The sequence below is a fragment of the Pseudophryne corroboree genome, chromosome 7 (assembly GCF_028390025.1).
Source record: "Pseudophryne corroboree isolate aPseCor3 chromosome 7, aPseCor3.hap2, whole genome shotgun sequence".
Classification (NCBI taxonomy): domain Eukaryota; kingdom Metazoa; phylum Chordata; class Amphibia; order Anura; family Myobatrachidae; genus Pseudophryne; species Pseudophryne corroboree.
This window is the reverse complement of record NC_086450.1, coordinates 141,179,430-141,200,997: the sequence shown is the minus strand read 5'-3', so window position 1 is coordinate 141,200,997 and position 21,568 is coordinate 141,179,430. Positions and strand designations below refer to the sequence as shown.

The following is a 21,568-nucleotide window of genomic DNA, read 5'->3' as shown; positions in this document are numbered from 1 at the left end:
GTGCTATTGTCACGTTATTTCCAGATCCACAAAACTCTTTTTTCAAGGAAAATGGTTTTACAGATTGTGGACGACATACTCAGTTGCATATTACATAAATGTATGCATTGGAACAGAAAGCCTTGACAAAGCACCCGAGGCTATAAAATTCATTGGGGTCTTGTCAGGTCACAGGCTGGTGCAGGTTCTGCTTCTATTCACCATTTCTGTTTCTCTTTCCATCCGAGTTTAGCGCTTATATAGCAATTCAAGCCTCATTTAATTACCTTATGGCTGTATATTACATATTATTATTACAGATATCAAAAGCTGCATTTTGAGAAACAGCAAAAGTGTATAAACATCCACAGTTTAGAGGGGGTATAGTTTAATAAGAGCAACAGTCATTTAAATAAACCAAGCATATGTAGCATCCATGTAAGCCTACCACTGTGTGTTCCATCACTGAACAATTAAAATGAGCCATCTAACATAAGTGACATCATTGCTCACCCATTCTAAGGACATGTTTTACCAACACTTCAGTGACCACATAAAGACACAAAAACTCAGGGTCTTTTTCTTGAATGCTCTGTCTTATTCCACACTGTAGATGTTAGACTCATTAGCCTTTAATATCTGTCCATAGGTCTTGGTCCAGGGACAGAACTAGCACTGGGGCAGGACCAAACTCTGATCAGTTCTAATTGGACAATTAGTGTCAACAGTTTTTTTTTTGTTTGTTTTTTTGTTTTTTTAGATCAGTTAGGATACATGCACACGAAAGAGCCAGATCATCCATTATGGGCCCTGGCTACTGTCTAGGAACTAGTGGGCATTGAGTCGCCCAAATTACATTAAAATGTTGTTATATTGGGGAAAGGGGGGTTTACAGGTGGAGGGAAGCAAGGCAGCCAAGCAAAAATCTTGCCTAGGGCACGATGAGATTATAATATAATAATATGATCATGTGTAGTACACAACTTTCTATTTGCAGCGTTGCACTTGAAACATATTGGGTATTTGAAAATGTAGGGCATTAATCTGGTTGAGTGGTACAGCCTGATATTAAAACCCCATCAGGAAACATTGTGCCCTGTTTGGCATACCCGCTGACTGCCTCAAACTATTCTGGCCATCCATGTTACTAATCAAATTAAAAACAGATGGCAAGGTGAGTGTCTAAATTGCTGCTACATTCTTCCAGATCCAGGGGCTAATTTGCCAGACAGTTCAGGATTGGTGATCACCAGCTCTACTTGTTACTAAACAACAGCTCCCAGAATGCTTTGCCAGTGTAAGGCTAGAAGGTGCAAATAGCTGTAATACAGATTATTGTTATTGTAGTTCTGAGAATGCCAGCTCCTGTAACAAAACTATTTACTTAGACATACGTTTAGTGAAGAGCCTTAGTAGTTTACTATTGGATGAAAATATTTGCTATAAAATTATTACATACAGAGACTTCGAACTCATATTCATAGATAAGACAACACATTTTTTCCACCATGTACTGCAAGCATAAATGCAGGAGTAAAAGTTGTAGTCATTTTTATCAAATTAATCATAAAAAAATGAGGGTATTAATAAAACACTTGTCAACTGCTGAAGGTTTAAATAGTATGTGAGAGCTGACAGTATGTTTGTGTGTGGTGGACGTAGATTAAAGGGTCTATACTAAGCCTTGGAGAGAGATAAAGAACAGATACAAGTGGGACATCAGTGTGCATACAAATCACTCGGAAATGGCGCAGCTGGCATTTTCCAATTTATTTGAGTCTGCAGTGCAGGGCTGCTGCTGTGAGACTCCAGAGGGGTAGGTATAATATATGGGTACAGCCTTTATAGAAACGCCCATAGGGAGAGAGGTAAAGTACCAACCAGCTCCTGACACTTTTCAAACACAGCCTGTAACATGACAGGAACTGATTGGCTGGTACTTTATCTCTCTACACTTCAGCTCTCTCCAAAGCTTAGTAAATAGACCCCTTAAACGTTTTTATTTTTTATCTCCAGTACATCCTTCAAGTCCAAATTCAGCAAATATCATCCCTGCTACATATTATATACACAGGGGAGGGGGATACAACATTAAACTGTTTTCAAAATGAATTAGATTTTTTTTTTTATGGGTTTTTTTTTTTACAAAGTTGTATCGCTCATCAAGTATTGTCTGGATAATGTCAACATTACCCACATTCTTGACTTTTTTACATTTATATATTTTAATGTTGTTGTTATAGTAGTTAAATGATGTATAAAACATGCATGGATCTACAAGTACACCACACAGCCCTATCAAAGTATAATATAATGTATATAGTAAACAACTTTCTATTAGTACTGTAGGTCATGATATTGTGGCCCCACCCCTTTACTTCCAATATTGCTAATCTCTATCTGTAACTTGCAGAAGACTCTTATATAAATGTGTCAGCTGTCCTCACACACGGGAACAGTTACTGATGATTACTTTTCCCTGGTGTAAATACACTTCCACATAATACATATATGTAATATTACATGAGCCACGCTGATCAAGTGTGAAGATCCTGTTGTGGGAATATAAAAACGCACAATCATAGAGACCCAACCAGCTCTCATTTATTTAGACATGACAAATACTTTGGTTACTGGTCTATCCATACATGGGACTGATCTGCTAAAGAGTGTATAGCAAGTGAAACAGTTAATAACTGTAATAAATGTAATCTGGAGGAAAGTCACTTTGTCAGTCTACTAAACAGCTGTATCGCCAGATTGCCCTCAATAAACCATTTACTAAATAATGCAAAAATGTGCAGCAACTCTTCGCTGCTAATCAGTCATTAGCTTTAACTGTACAACTTGCACTAAGCTGCTAATTGCTGATAGGTTAGTACCAGTGACTGCACATTTGCACTATGCTAGTGACTCTCAGGGGCGCAGGTGTGTAAATGTTCTACACTGAATGAATGCTGGTAATATATTGCTAGACCAGGTAGCCTGATTTTCATTGCTGCATTAAACCTATTGTATACTACTGAGCTCATGCTTGCTTGCAACATTAAAACTTCCCAGTAGTGTAGAGAGCAGACTGGAACGGGTACAGCTTGGCTCTGACATGCTGACAATCTGTGTTACGGCGCCTGCAGTGCGCTGACATAAAGTTACCTGGTAAAAAAAGGACCAGTGAGCTCCCTCTGAACCAATCACTAGCAATATCCATCACAATACAATTCCACAGTACTGCAAACAATAGTCCTGTATCTTAGCAATAAGGTGATCTATTGTCACTCTGTTTCACACAGTCATTACAATTGTAGCACGCGCTCAGCACCTCCTTGCTTTCCTTAAATGCTTGCACAATGTGTTAGCAGAACATAAGCAGCATAGAGAATAATCTTGCTAGCACATTAGACAGCTAAATCCATGTAGCAGGGATAGGCAACCGGTGTCTCTCCAGCTGCTGAGGAACTACAGGTATCATCGTGTTCTGCCAGCCTCAGCCTTACATTAGCAAGGCATGCTGCGCGTTTTAGTTCTTTGACGGCAGGAAAGTTACTAGTTCTGCAATGCAGAATATTGTACAAGGCATACAATAGTCTCTGTTGCGTATATATTTGTAGCTGCTACATAACAGGATCACGCTACTGTGAACAGATTTATTTTACTTTGTAATGTACTTACTTGCTAAAATCATTTGTTTGCAGAGTGTCCATAAACAAGCAATTGTATTCCAGCCTGCTAGAGAACGCCAGCCACAACTGGCTGCTTTCTAGATTACTGATACAAAACATGGAGATTGCAAGTTTAACTATTTCAAAAAATAAAGGTTTGGAATGAACGGATCAGAAAGAGTTAAATGAACAACTTGTGCATTTCTTTATACAACGTTAGTGAACTCGTCTGGAAGTCACACACTTCGTAGGGATTAGAAATGTTGGTTTAATATAAACAGAGGCACAACTGTCCTTAATCTGTACCCATCCTGGTGCTCTATAGATGGGTTATGGACAAATGACATACTCATATGTGCAAGATAACAATAAATACTCGGAGGATGGTAATGTTCGTGCACGAATTCTACTTTATAAAATAAGCAATTCCCTTTACTAACACATCTATCACCAAATATACTGAACATGGGAAATCGTACTCCAAATATACTGTACATGGGAAATCGTACTCCAAATATACTGTACATGGGAAATCGTACTCCAAATATACGGTAAATTCGGTTATCGTTCTTGTCCTGTTTTCCAACTTTACTGCAAAACTGTTCTACGTTTGTGTCAAACACTGGAGAATATTATTTGGACTGTACATATTGTACGCAGTGTTTCATGATTGCACTAACTGCATAAACGTGGCACAATTTGCCTTTTACACGTCGCTGAAACTGCAAGGACTTTAAACTAGCGGATTTTAACAGTGCGCAAAGTCAGTCACAAAAAAAATCCCCAGCAAGTCGCAATATTAATATAATAATAATTTTTAGGAGAATATTTGGTGAATTTTAACATTTAGAGCGTTACAAGCTAATACATGTTATTACCCCCATCCAAAAGGTTCTTGATGCTGTCAAACTACAGAAAGGGAGAGAACTTTAATCTTGGGATGAAATGATTCATTCTGTTTACTATACGTATATTCAAAAGGGATTAGTGGCTAAATGAAACCCTTAAACATTACTGATAGGTGCCGGGAAAATGCAGCTAAATATTTGTACTAAATCACTACTATTGATTTTCTCATTTTAAATAGAAGTGGGATCAGCGTTGTAGAAAAGAGAGAGGCGAAAAAAGGGATAAGCTAAAGGAAATAGAGGGGTCGATAAGACAAATGTAATATAGCACAAATGGGAAAATAAAAAAAAATGACATTTAATAGGCTCAGGTAATGGGATAGAACAATTTCCCAACCGCTTTTCCATAACGTTTCCTTTATTTTAGCTCCTTTACCAACACTGTTTCCTGGTTCCCTGCAATATTTCAGTGATATTATATTCTGGGTATAAGAACTTTATCAGCAATGACTTTAGAAAAAAAATAGCGATTTTATTTTTTATATTGCAGATAAGTAGTTATGATTTAAAAAAATGGAAAGAAAAGAAAATGATACGAGATCTCGCAGGTAGAACATGAGTATTGAATCTGAAGAAACAGGTAGTATTTGTGTTGGTTCATTCATAATTGTTGAGCCTTCATTAAAAAAACAGTGGAGAATAAGAAACGTCTTGCAAAACTGTAAATAACCCCTCCTCCCCACCAAATATAATTATACAGCTATCTTATTTTGTTTTAAAGATTAAAATGTACCCTCCATCTACCCTGAAAATCTATTTTTTTTTTTCTTGAGATGTCAGTGAATTTCTATTTTGATAAAAATCTGATACTGATAACCGTGGAAGAGATTATTTCTCAATCTTTGTACTGTTTATTTGTCTGATAAGCCTCATACAATAAGCGCCCTGTATCCAAAGGCAGGTCTCAATAAGTACATTTTATTCCATTAAAAAAGGCTCTCAGCAAGTGAGAGTCGTGTCTACTTATCAAATTAAGGACTATTCAGTACACAATATGCTGTCTGGCTTTTGAAAGAACTCTACTAATATATTGGTATTTAAGAGCATACATTAAGTGCTCTAATTGTATAACAAGTATTCTTCATGGAATCGATGCAGGATAAAAGAGATTCATTGCCTCTACAGATTCGTTCTTTAAAGATATTTAATGTAATGTAGTTTAATGCTATTTTAATAAACAGATATTCAAAATATAAAAAGCAGTTCTTCTGCCGAAACTAATATATATATATATATATATATATATATATATATATATATTGTTATATATATTGTTATTATATTATATTCCAAAATCCTTGAAAAGTGATTTTAAACATCCTGAACTTGGATTTCTCTACTTTTTTCCCTAAAATAATCAATGGGTCAATGAAATAAAAAATAAGCGCAGGAAACAATGTGAGATTAAAATCACTTGTCATTTTTTAAATAAAATAAATTCTAAAGCTTATACTAAACAAATACTATTATCTATATAAGTTACCACCATGTGCTTTATTCCTTTACGACCAGGTATGTACACCTGTGCAGACTTGTGAATTAACAAAATCAGGTTGCTCTTTAAAGGAAATGACACTCTCTTGAATTTCTGAATATAAGATTTATCCCGCATATTTTCGTTGTAATGACTGAACAAAAATAAAAACTATATCTATAAATGAACAAAACATACACGGCTGGTTGTAGACAATGCATTTGCAATGCGCTGTAACAGAAAAGAAACGTACTAAAACTGCTGGCAGTATTACAAATTTTACTTTCAAACATGAAATAATATATTAACTGACAATTTTTGAGACAATAAAAAAAACAAAACTGAAAGTGCTCAGTAATTTCCATCGGTTATGCTTTGATGTCCCTGGAAACCGTTCGAAGCTGTTGCATGCAAGTTTAATTTAGCCTTAGACAACAAAAATAAACTAAGGTACTGTATAAATTTCGTATTAACATCAACAGTACATACAACACTTACAAACAAGGAATGTTGGACGGTGTTACAAACACATATATGTCCTTTGCAATGGGCAGTTTATTGTAATACTTGTGCCTACTTATTTTACAGGTCAGAAAACGTTTTTTCTTTTTTTAAGCTCGAATAACCACCAGTCTTTATAAAATCTAGCAGACTACATAGTGTCTGAATACTATTTATATAATATAGACATTACCGAAGAAGAAATTGTCTATAAGATTTCCCGATCTAGCACTGTATAAACATGCTTTTTATGCAATTTTTTTTATTAGTATTTATCATATTATTTTTTTTGCAAACACAGCTTGTAGAATCGGTTTCATATTTATTCATAAATAGGCACAAAATGATTAAAAATAGCTAAACTGTATTTTATACATGTACAAGCCTTTTTCCTTCATGCCATCCACTGAACATGTATTTCACAATATATTACAGCTTTCTTTTACAACAGAAAACTTTTTATTTATATTTTTAGTCTGTGTTGGGGCGATGTGATTGGCCACCTCAAAACTATTTACTGAGGTCAATCATGAATGCACTTAGCAAATTAAAAGATGTTTTATACTAGTTAGATGTTGTTCTATTTTAGGAACGTTGTCAACTGATGATGGATAGTTGATAGCAGTGTAATTGGTGAGTCCTTTGTCTTTCGATCCTGAAGAGCCCCATTCTCTGTCATTGGCAGATACCACAAGTCACTGTTGGCAATTTGGCAACCAAACTGCATATTTTTTCACAGGTAGAGAGTCCCCTTAGTCTGGTAATGTTATTTATTTTTTATTTTTAAAGTTCATTGAAAAGTCAGTATTTAAAAAGGCAATGTGTCCAAAAAGAGCTTATCAATGATAGCAGGTGGTGGTACCAAATCCTCCAATTTTAGGTAGAAAATGCGCTGGAGGCCTTGCGTGCAAAGCGTGCGAAGCTCTGGGAGTTTTCCTAGAAGTTTGGAAAGGTAGTTTGGGCGATTTAGTCCCCCGTTATTGAATGTAACATGGTCCTTTAGGCAGTTTACAATCTTATTTTGCAGTTCCTCTACTCGCTTTGGTTCTTTAAGTCCATGTCTCTCTGCAAGAAAGAAAATAATACATAGACGTGTTAATTGTAATAAAACTCCCCTCTGCGTTCCTAAGAAGAAATATAAGGCATGAGTTCTTTGCATGGCGTGGGACCCTCACCTGTGACCATGGCCAGAGCAGCAATACAGGAAAACGCCGAAATGTCAATGTTCATACTTTGCAGATTGGACGAAAATTCAACAATAGAGTCAATCCATTCCCCGAAGCCACGTACGCATTGCAACCTGTGCAAGACCGCCCCATTACAGAAGATGAGCTTGCCCTCAGCTGGGTTAGACCTGCAGTTAATTAAAAAAAAAAAAAAAAATAAAGACAAAAACTAATTAGTATCAGAATAATAAATGGGCGTTTAAAAGACTCCTAATTACTGCGGAGCCAATAAAATGCAAATCAATTGACCTTGAAAGAGGGTTGCTTATATAACAATTAAAACTTAGTTTGGTAATTACCTGTAGGCTAACCGCAAGACGAAGAGTTCCAGGAAGGCAGACTCAAAGAGGAGGTCTTGATCCTGTTTGTGCAACTCAGAAAACCCTGGGATCTTCTCAGCCCAGCCTCTGATGATCTCCATGGATCCAGTCAATAGATCGTAAAACTGCTGTATGTGTTGAGTGTCATCGCCATTAATCTGGAACTCTGGGTTAGCTTGAAACTGGAAAACAAAAATAAATAAATAAATAAAAACCTTAATGACGATTTCCAAAATATATAACCCGTGAAATTGCCAACCTCCTTTATTATAACGGGACACTTTTTTTTTTTTTTTTGCAACAATTAAAAATCACTGTGGCTAGCAGCAAAATAAGATGCCCCCACTGCCAGTCAGTTCATTATGGAAAGTGGCACCAGGTCTGGACTTAAATTCTAAATCCCAGCAACCATGCGGGAATATGGGCGCTCATTGGCATGTTTTTATTATAGTACATAAATATAGTATAATGTAGTTATCATGAGTGTTCTTAAAGCTCTGATTTCCTAAGACCATAAAGGTTTGAGGCCAAAGCCGTCAGAGCCAGTTGTGCGATTACACTATTAAGTGCAAGAGAAGAGATTCGTTTATTTAACCACGGGATTCTGAGATGAAATTAATTCGTACCCAGAAAAATATTCTAGATTTGGCAACAGACAATTTAAGGGGTACATATAGATCGGGGAAGGGGCATATTTTTTATGGTGCCCTATGAAGGCTGCTGAGTCTTCCAGTCCAGACTCCCACTTACCCTGGAATAGTCCAGGCTGCTCATTGCCGGGTTGGAATCGACGTGGGCTCTCACTAGGGCACTGATCAGACTCACCGGGGGGCTGGGGGGCGACGGCTCCTGGGGACTCTTGGGCTTGGATGGCAAGCGACCCCTTCGACCTTTCAAGCTGTCAGTGCGAACCACTGCAAGCAAAGAAAAGATCAAGATGTTTAGGACTTGGTTCCCACTCACATTCCTGGCACACAATGCCCCCTGCCTCTTTACAAAGGCACCCTTCAGCCCAGTCTGCCTGCTGTGTGCGCTGGGCTAATTTATGAACAATACAATGAACATCAGAACTGGTGTCTTGTAAATTCCCTGGCACCAGATTCTCCCCAATGCCATCCCCACTCCCCACTCTTCCCCACACACATATATCTCTGCTGCTGCAAATCAGGGACAACAAACCAGCCTGCCACTCGTCCCTGTAGCCATAATGCAAATAAATCCATTGTAATGAAATAATACTTAACAAAATCTATTCATTTATAAGCCCAAACCTAGGTTTCCTCCCTCTCTGTGAGACTTTGGATAGTTTCAGCCAGGGACTACTGAACAATATTAAAAAGGTTTTCAATTTACGAATAGCCTAATTTACAAAGTCACACAGATCTACTGCAATCAAAGTTTTAAAAGTTACCTCTGCCACTCCCAGTATTCCATGTATAATATATTATCAAATAACGGCGTGTGACACATACACACATACGTGTGTGTGTGTGTGTGTGTGTGTGTGTGTGTGTGTGTGTGTGTGTGTGTGTGTGTGTGTGTGTGTGTGTGTGTGTGTGTGTGTGTGTATGAATAAAGGAAATTCATATAGGTTATGTACCTTCTTTGACCATTCCAACTGCAAGGCACTTCTGGAAGCGACAATACTGACACCTATTTCTACGTCGTTTGTCAACCGGACAGTTTTTATTTGCTAAACAAACATATTTCGCATTTTTCTGGACCGTGCGCTGAAAGAGAGAAGGAGAAGGGAGTTTGCATTAGACTTGATTTGTTAATTCTCATTACGATCTGGAATGAGAATAATGCGTGTGAACGGCTGGGGCTTATTGTCTATGGCAGGGATGTCACTGGTCTATGGATGTGTGTGCACGGCATGTAACAGCAGAATAATTGATAGCGTTAACACTGGAGCTGTCCTACCAGATCTAGCTGTATTTTATATGCCAAGAAGGCAACGAGAAGGCGTTCAGTAAATACAATTCCGTGGGCATTCATATTATTTACATCCCTTAGAGACGTTTCTATTTCAAATGATACGATTATTCAATGAGGACGCTGAAATAAAGAGATCACTTAATTTTACCATAGGGAATTCTGTTCCACTTGGTTAGCTAAGACACGGTTCTCTGTCCTAACCAATTTATATCTAAAGGGGGGAAGGCTGCTTGTAGCACATGCAAATAGAAATGTTCAACCAAACACAAGCAAAGAAATGAGAATCGGAGGATATGTACTAGAAGCACTGGCAGCAATGTCTAATTGTACTTATTTTATTTCCCTTTAAGTGGGAATTGTTTTACCATGCACAGCAAATTAAGGCTTTGCTGCAGGATTTTGCATTCTTTACAATTTTTCAATAGAAAAAAAAGCTACAGTCACAAGGCTAGCACTCAGTTCCCAAATGTCCTTTATATAGAGACTTGTTTTTTTTAAAAAAATATTTATTTATTTCACAAATATTATAGAAAATTGATTGTTCCAACAGAACGAAAAAGTGTTCAGGCCGGCATTAGGATTCTGCATCTTGAATAGCTACACCAGAGACTTATAATTGTCACTTATTGTTCCCAATGTATGACTACTATAGAGGAATTTCATTTAGCAGACAGAGAAATGTGTAGAGTTTACATGTTCTGATTGGAGACGCTGTGCCATTTAGAGAGTGTTATCATGAAAAACGTGACTTATGAGGCTGACAAGCACAATGAGAAGATAATAAGACTTCTGCTCACCTTGAAAAATCCTTTGCACCCTTCACAAGTACGAACTCCATAGTGCTGGCAAGCAGCATTGTCCCCACAGACCGCACAAAGCCCCTCGTTTGATGGGGAACCTCTGGAAGGGGGTGAGGGGACCTGGCTGTCAATGAGTTGGGACGCGTGGCCAAGTTGGAGTCCAGGAAAACCCATTGCTGCTTGTTTTCTGATGGGGTTAGGGACGGCAAAAGTCTGACCATCCACCAAATGGTGGGCTCCTGACGCCTCAGGGTTCATAGATACATGGTGCCCATCGAATCTCATTTGGCAACTAGACACTGGTGTCCCAGGAGGAGACTGCTTGAAGGAGAACAACGAGAGTCTGGACATAGGACCTTTCCTCTGATCAATCATGTGGGTGGTAGCAACATAGTTCTGATGGAAGCTGTGGAGGGATCCAGGGTCATCCCACATTGGACTGTGTTGGACAGGGAAACCTGGGGTGTTAGAAGTTGGGGGTGAAGAGGGTTTGTAGTAGACTGAGCCCGAATGTGGTATCATCTCCTCGGACTGGGGTGCCAGGTGACTGTGCTGCTGGTAGCTGTGCATCTGAATATCTTCAACTTTTATTGAAGACTGCTGGCCAGAGATGGGCATTTGGTACAAGCAAGGTGGCTTGACGTCGTAGCTGGAGTTGTAGTTGTCCATAAAGGTACTAAAGCTGGGGAGAGAAGTGGTTGCAGTGATTTCAGTGTTGGTCAGGTCCATGCTAAACTTGACAAACTCTGGAGTTAAGAAATCGGAGCTGTATTCTCCTGAAGAGTGGTAACTGTAGCTCTGGGTAGCTGGGCTGGCTCCTTGTGGCGATGACCCATACTGAGCCTGAACACAGGGCATGGCTGTAAATGAAACAATTAAATAGATACCCATACTGTTCAACTGCGCACTCCTACCAATTTTCAATTTCAAGCATTGTTTCATTTACCCCTAAACATACAGGATTTCAACTTTAACACCAAGGTGTTATACCCACCCTTAAAAATTCCCAAAGGTGTCTTTACTTTATGGCAAGCTCAAGGAGCTGGCATGGGCAAACCAGCCAATGTGGGGCAGCAAGCTAGAGCGTGCCCTGCCAATGATTGTCTGCTGGAACTTGTAGTGCCACAACAGCTGGCGACCACAAGCTGCTTATTTCTTCTGTAAAGTGCAGAAACTCTAATACACTCCATTTCTTCTAAACTTCGATTCCCTTTATCCCAAACAGGTCACAACAACTGGCCCCCCTTTCTGATAGCCAACGCTTCACAATCACAGTCCGTACGAAGTTTATAATATCTATATAACGTCCTATTGGTGCTATCTGAATGCAAACTCATGATTTTAACCCCCTAAAATTGTTGAATTTCCCCCTCCATAGCCCCAACCCCCCCCCCCCCCCCCCCCCCCCCCTCCTTTCTCTATAATAATAAATGAACAAACCTTCAGCCGGGCTGCTGGCGTTTTCGATGAAAGTGAAGGTGGACAGTGTTGTAATTCTAGTTGGGACAGATCTCCACGATACAAAATATTCAGTTTCTGATCAGCCACGGTTCCAGCATATGTTCCTGGAACAGAAATACAGGACACAATCAATGAAAGCAGCCACTAAATTATGTCCACGTTGTGACAGCATAACAACACCTGGGAAGTTTTCACTATAATGCCACTCTCCCATGTCAGACAGGTAGCAGAAAACACAGTGATCATTAAATAACTATGTTAGTGTACAACTGCACATGAGTCAGTGGAGGAATCCCTGTCCCCGGCCACTATAAATCACTGTATATACTCACCAGGCAGTGAGTCATTATACTGATCGTAGTGGGTGTTCACTTTATATAAGTGTGCCCGAGAAATCAATTAGTGCATAACAAGACAGGCATTTATATTGTGACAGGACACAAATCTACCCATCAGAGGTGACATAGGAAGGCCCAGTGCATGCCACCCAGTCTCCACATCTCTCCTCACATCCAATATTCATTTCACTTTCTATACATCCCTGATTATTTACAGCACAAATCATAGGAAATACTTAGCATCTCTGTAGAGCCAAAAGGACCATCGTTATCTCAGCTATACCCAGCAGTACCTAAACACAGCTGATGCATAAGTCATTATTTATATCAAGTGTAAGTACAATTCATCAAGTAGTGTGGCAGTATCTAGGGAAGCCGCCTCCTGTGGCTGTCACCTCTGTACAGAGACAGACCTCTGGTAATATTGCTTATTAGTGCATTACATTGTATCAAGGCATCCAGCTCTGTTCTAAATTAATTGGTCTGCATCACCTCTTACAGCTGATGGCCCCGTGTACAGTAACTAGGAGACCGGAACATCACCTCCCCCTGTGCCAGCTACTAGCAGGGTAACTACACTACAGGCAAAGCAGGAGCAAGCATCTCTGATAGGTATTCACCAACTTACAGCCACATGCATATGTATGTATGTATGTATGTGTATATGTATATATATATATATATATATATATATATACACACACACACACAAACACATTTTATATATATATATATATATATATATATATTAAAAAAACATCACAGAATAAATATATATATATATATATATATACATACATACATACATACACACACACACACACACACACACACACACACACACACACACACACACAAGCCTATGGGCAGAATGTTTGCTTCCTTCCACAGCCACTGGCAGAGCGAAAAGCCATCTAGAATGCAGCATGACAGGTACCTGACAACTTTCCTATAACGTAAAACACCCAGATCCAGGCCTGATAGGTGGGCAATGAAAGTTTGCCGCTTGTCCCGATCCATGATGTGCCACTTGCTACCAGGCTGCGCTATAGCAGCAGCACATGAGTGCAGTGGGCAGATGGTCCCAAGAGCCGGCACGCAGCAGCAGGCAGAGCGGCCACTTACTTGCAGTGCTGGGGCAGCAGCGGCGCCTCTCTCTCCCTATGCAGCCAGATGTGAGCACATCCCTGTGTGTGTGACCGTGCAGCAGCGGCGGCAGCGGCGGCGGGGAACTTGCTGTACTACTTCGCAGCGCTCTGAGCCCGTCCCTCCAATGTGCCTTTGTTTATGTGGGCTGACTGGCTCAGGCTTCCACTGCTATCACCCTACAGGCGGCGAGCGTCAGCCGACGTCAGCGGGGCCGGCCAATCCGCAGCCGCTCTCACCAGCTCCGTGCTCGCTGTTGGCTTTTGGTAAATTTCCGATGTGGCGTCACTGTGCGAGCCGGGTGTAAGGTGGGAGCCAGCCGGGTTCTCGCTCTCTGCATTCAGCCTGCCTAGTGGGGGCAGCCCGAGGGAGAGTGTGAGTGGGGGCTGCTGGCAGGGGCTGGGACTGGTGCAAGTGCAGGGGACCAGCCACACACATAGACCCATGTACCTGATCATCTTATGTGGCCCCCCCCTGCACAACATTGTAATAGTGTGACATGGTACTATCACTCTGTGCAACCACTATGCTAACACGTGTGTGTGTGTGTGTGTGTGTGTGTGTGTGTGTGTGTGTGTGTGTGTGTGTGTGTGTGTGTGTGTGTGTGTGTATACTGTACATATACATGTATGCAAATGAACACATATACAGAATGTATGTGTATGTCTATGCATAATAACCATTCTAGTGATGCTCCGTATATGTGTATGTATCTATTTATACACACACACACACACACATATATACCACTTCTGATTACTAGCTGGCAGTCTTTAATTAGCGAGTTTATAGTTAATTTTGTTCCAGCAATGAAATGATTGAAACTCATAGATGGCAACGTTGCCTCTGACCTCTCAGCTTCTGCTTTTCCTCACTATAGTATGAGATCTGACAACCAAACAGTCATTGAGTGACAGCTCAGTTTTTTTTGCCCCCAAGAGGTTCTGCAGCAGCTGCACGTCCAGTGGAGAAGAACCTGGCATGGAAAGCACGGGTGGACTTACTCATTATCCCTTTGATGCCTGTTTTCTGTCTCCTGTCAGATGAAAGAGGGAATCACAGCAGATCATCTCCATCTGCCATATGTGACATAATAGAAGGCTCTACAACCAAATAACTTGTTTCTTTAGCAGCATCCTGAGTTATAAATAATAAAATGACATAACATCTACACACATATACAGCTTGTATCCTATAATTAGCCATGTGGGTGAGAATGCAAGCTCGCTGCTGTCTTCTAAAAGGCAATCCAGAATTATTCCCTGTGCTTCAAATAGGTTCCCCACATCATTGGCCCCATCCAGACACTGTGCAGTGTTACTAACAGGAATCCCCTCTCTATTCTGTCACTGTAGCAGCATCTCCTGCCCCCATGCAGGCTACTCCTGTCTTTTTACTACTGCCTGCTGCTGGGGTGGGCAGATCCTGTTTATGGTGTGTAGTGATAACAGACCAGACCTCCTCTAATTTAGGGGGGAACATACCCAATAGCAGTCAATAAAAATACGATTTTGCAATTCAACTAGCAGTAGAATCTTATCTTATAATGCATACATTTCATATAGAAATGAATTAATGATTGTACATGATAATTCATAAGATAGAATTATAACTGTAAGCAACACTAGGCATATTAATCGTGAAATAAAATATCCAGGCTGAGTACACATGTAGGTCTGGCAATAGTAAATAAGACTGCAGCCTTTATTTATTTATTTATTTATTTATTTATTTATTTATTATTTTAGGATTATGGAACAATGCCACAGAGAACTCACTAAATATGCCGTCCAGCTCAGCTAATTAAGTGTTAATCATTTCTGCAGCCTACAGTCAGTGTCACGCAGAACTGTTCGACACAAAAGGTTTATAGTGTTATAGGTTGTAGATGTTTTCACAATATTTACATAGGTAATACCAAGGATCATTTCAGATTACTTGTATGAGGATGTATTCATTTCAATGAAGTACATATTGTGCCTGTGCGTAAGGAACCATCCCCCATGTTGGAAATTCAATACACAGAATAGGTGCCAAATGGCAATTTCAAGGCATTGGAGCATTGTCAAGATGAAGGTTTGAGTCCGAATCCCTTGCCACTGACCCTAAGTGCAGGAGATGAATAGGAGAGCAGGGGAGCTGTAATTAAAGCAGTCAATCAAATCATTTCTAAACAAGATAGTTCTCCAATAGAAAAAGGAGTCAGCCCATCCTAGAGCCTGTCATGTATTTCTATATTAATGGAAGGTGGCTTTCCCCAGCGTTGCATTTTCACCTGGTTCTTGCATTCGGATATTTAAAGAGCATTTATTGCACACGGAGTTGCTGCTACCTATATCCCCATTGCAGATTTAGATGAAATACGTTTATATAAGAAAACCTGAAGTTGACCCATTACCTAAAGCCAACAGTACACCATTGAGCCTGATGTAGATTACATCCAGCTGCTGCAGAATCTCTTTGCTGGTTCAGTTCTGAATGCCTTTCGCTCTCGTAAACTCTGAAATCTTGCTTCTCCAGCTATAGTAGCACCACTAGTCCCAGCATACTCCGCCAGCATTGTGCATGTTAGGACTTGTAGTTCCACAATAACTCTAGAACTGAGGGGAGATTGGAGTCGCCCCAGAATTATCCTATTATTTTATTGCACCATGAATGCCAGTGAACGTCTGAGAGATACAGAAATAAATGTTTCCTAAGTACTGTTAACCCAGACAGCTCATTTAGTAAAGGAAACCACACATTGTCACCTCCATCAGTTACATTCACACATACTCTGCAGAGGTGGCACAGCTATGTCTGTGTTGGCCCACAGTGGAATATTGCTAGTCTCCCAAATGCACCAGGCGTCTGCAAATGACTCTGCTGTAGAAGGGCATGGTTTAATTACTTGCTTCAAAAATTAGAGGCCTAGCGTTGTACATAGATTAGATGACATCAGAGGACACATTTGAATTTTAGGTTCTGCACTTCTGGAGTCTTTTACTGTAGCTGCAAGATCTCATTGGTAAGAGACCGTGTGCAGGTGTACAGAATACATGTAACACATCTACCCCCGGATATTTATTGCAGCTGCCCCCGGACTTTATAATGGAGTATAAGGAGTGACCCTTGTTCTTCAAGGCGTTAATTCACAATAAAGGTGCAGTATGGATCTCACTTTCATACATGGGAGATGATCACTGTCAAGTCTTATCGCCTCTCTCCAGGGACCACCACTTCTGGCAGCCAACAGGTGTATATTTAGAGTAATGGGCTGACTATTTCTTTTCCCATTTATGTCTGAGCCACACAGGGCTATATATACATCTTCAGTTAAAATCAATACTTTCCCTGCAGACACCACCATACATCCATCCAGAGTGTGTAATATCTTTAGGAAAAATAAATTCCTCTGTTTTATTGCTAATTATGATGTATGAAATACGCTACCAGACCCCGTGCTATTTGCCACCAGCCTAACGAGAAGGGGTCGAGGTTATTAACATCTGGGATCAAATGACAAACTAAGGAAACAGAGATTATTTTAAGAAGGGGAAAACATTTGTGAGAAGATCACCCGAGAAGCTTCAATCATAATGACAATAATCCCGCTCACTGATAAGAGCAACATTGTATAATTAACCCATTCCTTGCTCCTATTATTCGGTTTATGGGTGGACATGACCCGAGGGTGCCCCTATTATCCATGGCAGGAACATCAGTGAAGGATGAATTTCTAACTGCATGTAGTGTGAGGAAATGTTCTATTTGTTCTTATTAAGACTTCACCTGTAATCGTTTACATAGAGTGAAGAATTAGACTGAAAAACACATCCCTGTGCCAAGTGAAACATTGTAGCTTGTTGTGTGATACACGAATACAACAACTGGATGTCTACTTTGCATCTGTGAGTGCCCTAAACGGGATCCGGTCTTTAGGTCAACACTGTCTCTAGGTCGAACACTATTGGTCGACCGTAAGTAGGTCGACATGGTTTTTAGGTCGACATGTTCTAGGTCGACATGACAAAAGGTCGACATGAGGTGTTTTTTTTTTTAAAAATAATTTTTTGAACTTTTTCATCTTTACGATCCACGTGGACTACAATTGGGAACGATAATCTGTGCCGAGCGCAGCGGTAGCGGAGCGAGGCACCTTGCCCGAAGCATGGCGAGCCATGCGAGGGGACACGGTGCACTAATTGGGGTTCCCGGTCACTGTACGGAGAAAATGACACCAAAAAAAGTAAAAAAAACTCATGTTGACCTTTTCTCATGTCGACCTAGAGTCCCTGTCAACCTAGAAACCATGTTGATCTACTTACTGTCGACCAATAGTGGTCGACCTAGACACTGTCGACCTAAGTCTAATCTACCTAACATACCACGGATGGCGGTCGTTAGGTCGACAAGCATTAGGTCAACATACATTGGGTCGACATGGTCACTAGGTCGACATGTACTAGGTCGACATGGAAAAAGGTTGACATGAGTTTTTCACAATTTTAAATTTTTTTGACCTTTTTCATACTTAACGATCCACGTGGACTACAATTGGAAACGGTAACCTGTGCCGAGCGCAGAGAGTCACCTTGCCCGAAGCTTGCGAGCCATGCGAGAGGATGCGGTGCACTAATTGGGGTTCCCCGTCACTTTTTGAAGAAAACGACACCAAAAACAGTAAAAAAAAAACTCATGTCGACCTTTTTCCATGTTGACTTAATGACCATGTCGACATAATGACCATGTCGACCTAATGTATGTCAACCTAATGGACCACACCCCATACCACACCTAGTAACAGTGCAGAGATGCATGTTACACAGGTATTTAATACAAATGCATGAAGGACACATGTGATGTATGATCACGTATGTATGGAAACATGCAAATCACATGTAATAAGTAGTCATACATGTATGTGTGCATGAAAAAGTAATATGTAGTCACACATGTATGTGTACATGTAATGCAAATGTGAAGTATAGTCACACATGCATGTGTAGATACAATGCACACTTTTGGTCATATATGTGTAAACGGGTGGTCTTCTGTTTGCCGGCGGCCGGGCTCCCGACGACCAGCATACCGGCGCCGGAATCCCGACCGCCGGCATACCAACATATTTTCTCTCTCTTGGGGGTCCACGACCCCTCTGGAGAATAGATAGCGCGGCGCGCGTAGCGCACCATCGTGTCCGCAGCGTGGCGAGCGCAGCGTGGCGGGCCCGCAAGGGGCTCATTTGCGCTCGCCCAGCTTGTCGGTATGCCGGCGCCGGTATGCTGGTCGCCGGGAGCCCAGCCGCCGGCATACACTACTACACCCATGTAAACATGCAATGCACATATAATAAGTAGTCACACAAGAATTTGTACATGAAAAAGTGATATGTAGTCACACATGGATGTGTATACAATGCACACTTTCGGTCACATATATGTAAACATGCAATGCACATGTAATAAGTAGTTATATATGTAGGTCAGCATGCAATTCACATGTAATGCTTTGTCACACAGCATTGTGTACATGTATGCACATGTGGTGTATAGTCATACAGCTATGTGCACATGCAATGCACATGTAATGTGCAGTGACGCATCTATGTGTGTACATGTATTGCATAAGTGGTATGTAGTCACACAGCTGTCTACATGTACTACATGTGTGGCGTGCGGTCACTCAGCTACATGTAAATCCAATACACATGTAATGTGAAGTTACACAGCTATGTATGTACATGTATTGCACATGTGATATGTAGTCACACAGCTATGTATGTACATGTATTGCACACGTGGTGAGTAGTCACACATGTGTACATGCGATACACGTGTATGTGTACATGTAATGGCCATTTGATGTGTAGGGACACTTGCCATGTGTACACACTCTGTGTATGTGCAGAGTGAGAGGAAGGATAATGCAGTTATCTGATGGCTCGGGTGCCATTTATAATAAATAAGCCTGTTAGCGCGGCCATTTATAGAGCAGCTATAATAAGGAGCCCGGGAGGGGAGGAGGGGAACCGGCTCGGCCACCTGAACTTTCTCCAGCTGCTGACACTGTGAGCGGAGCCCATGGAGCTGATTAGCATGAGGGGCGCGTCACAGGCGGCGGGCGTGCCCGCTCCCTCCAACGAAAGGGAAAAAGTGAGCCGGGCTCGGAAGAATGGCGTGTGACGCAGGGGGCGCCGCCACTGACGCAACTGGGCGTCTGGGCCAAAAATAGCAACAGGGCCGCCCCCTCGCCTCCTCACCCCAGCTCACTGTGGTGGAAGTCTCCGCTGCCTCGTACACGAGAACACACCCGTGATGCTGTGCCCCGGGGCCGGGCCTCCCTCATCCTCTGCCCCAGTCACACAGACGTACATGGGCTGGGGCCAGGGGGGCACAGTCTCTCCCTGCTGCTGCCTGTGCCAGGGCATCCCTCACCCTCTGCCCCAGCCAGGGGGCACACTCTCACTCCCTGCTGCTGCCTGAGGCCTGTGCCAGGGCTTCCCTCACCTTCTGCCCAATGTCACAGACATACTATACTATGCATGGGCTGTGGGCCAGAGGGCAATCACTCCCTGCTGCTACCTGTGGCCTGACTTCCCTCACCCTCTGTCCCAGTGTCACACAGACGTACTGTACATGGGCTGGGGCCAGGGGGCACACTCACTCCCTGCTGCTGCCTGTGCCAGGGCATCTCTCACCCTCTGCCCCATGTCACAGACATACTATACTGTACAGGGCTGAGGCCAGAGGGCACACTCTCTCCCTGCTGCTGCCTATGGCCTGTGCCAGGGCTTCAATCACCCTCTGCCCCATGTCACAGACATACTGTACTGTACATGTACTGTGGCTAGAGTGCACACTGGGGCCAGGGGGCACACTCCCTGCTGCTGCCTGTGCCAGGTCTTCCCTCACCTTCTGCCCCATGTCACAAACATACTAAACTGTACATAGGCAGAGGGCACACTCTCACCCTGCTGCTTGTGGTGGGCCTTCCCTCACCTTCTGCCTCAGTCACACAGACATACTTTACTGTACGTGGGCTGTGGCCACACTCACTCCCTGCTGCTGTGTCCTGTGGCTTGGCTTCCCTCATCCTCTGCTCCAGTGTCACAGACATACTATACTGTACATGGGCTTGGGCCATTAGGCACACTCACTCCCTGCTACTGTGTCCTGTGAAGATGCAGTTAGAGTCACGGCAGTCAGGAAGCCGGTAGTTATGTGACCGACGTGGGAATCCCTGCGTCGGAAAACACGAACACTGAAATCCCAAAGGTAAGTATCGAGGCCACTGTTAGGGTTAGGACCCGGTGGGGAGCAGAGACCGGCAGAGACCACACTCACTCCCTGCTGCTGTGTCCTGTGGTGGGCCTTCCCTCACCCTCTGCCGCAGTGTCACAGAGATACTACGCTGTACATGGGCTGGGGCCAGGAGGCACACTCACTCCCTGCTGCTGTGTCCTGTGGTCCAGCCTTCCCTCACCCTGTGCCCCAGTGTCACAGACATACTATACTGGACATGGGTTGGGGCCAGGGGGCCACACTTTCTCTAACGTCCTAGTGGATGCTGGGGACTCCGTAAGGACCATGGGGACTCCGTAAGGACTATGGGGAATAGACGGGCTCCGCAGGAGACAGGGCACTTTAAGAAAGAATTTGGATTCTGGTGTGCTCTGGCTCCTCCCTCTATGTCCCTCCTCCAGACCTCAGTTTGAATCTGTGCCCGGACGAGCTGGGTGCTACTTAGTGAGCTCTCCTGAGCTTGCTATAAGAAAGTATTTTGTTAGGTTTTTTATTTTCAGGGAGATCTGGCAACAGACTCCCTGCATCGTGGGAC

General features: G+C 42.1%; 1 protein-coding gene across 3 annotated transcripts; it reads right to left on the bottom strand.

Annotated features, from left to right (window-relative positions):
• Positions 1–6,279: 6,279 nt before the first annotated feature.
• Positions 6,280–13,888, bottom strand: NR4A2 (nuclear receptor subfamily 4 group A member 2). 3 transcript variants are annotated; one of them, XM_063933702.1, is made up of 8 exons: positions 13,730–13,888; positions 12,246–12,370; positions 10,803–11,665; positions 9,668–9,797; positions 8,818–8,981; positions 8,047–8,249; positions 7,697–7,875; positions 6,280–7,586 (listed from the first exon to the last, which is right to left on the bottom strand). In XM_063933702.1, the coding sequence occupies exons 3-8, from the start codon at positions 11,661–11,663 to the stop codon at positions 7,330–7,332; spliced, it is 1,794 nt and encodes a 597-aa protein (XP_063789772.1). In that variant the 5' UTR covers positions 11,664–11,665; positions 12,246–12,370; positions 13,730–13,888; the 3' UTR covers positions 6,280–7,329. The 3 variants fall into 3 exon arrangements, with proteins under 3 accessions (XP_063789772.1, XP_063789773.1, XP_063789774.1); XM_063933703.1 differs by having other exon boundaries at positions 8,893–8,981; XM_063933704.1 differs by having other exon boundaries at positions 10,803–11,487.
• Positions 13,889–21,568: the final 7,680 nt, after the last annotated feature.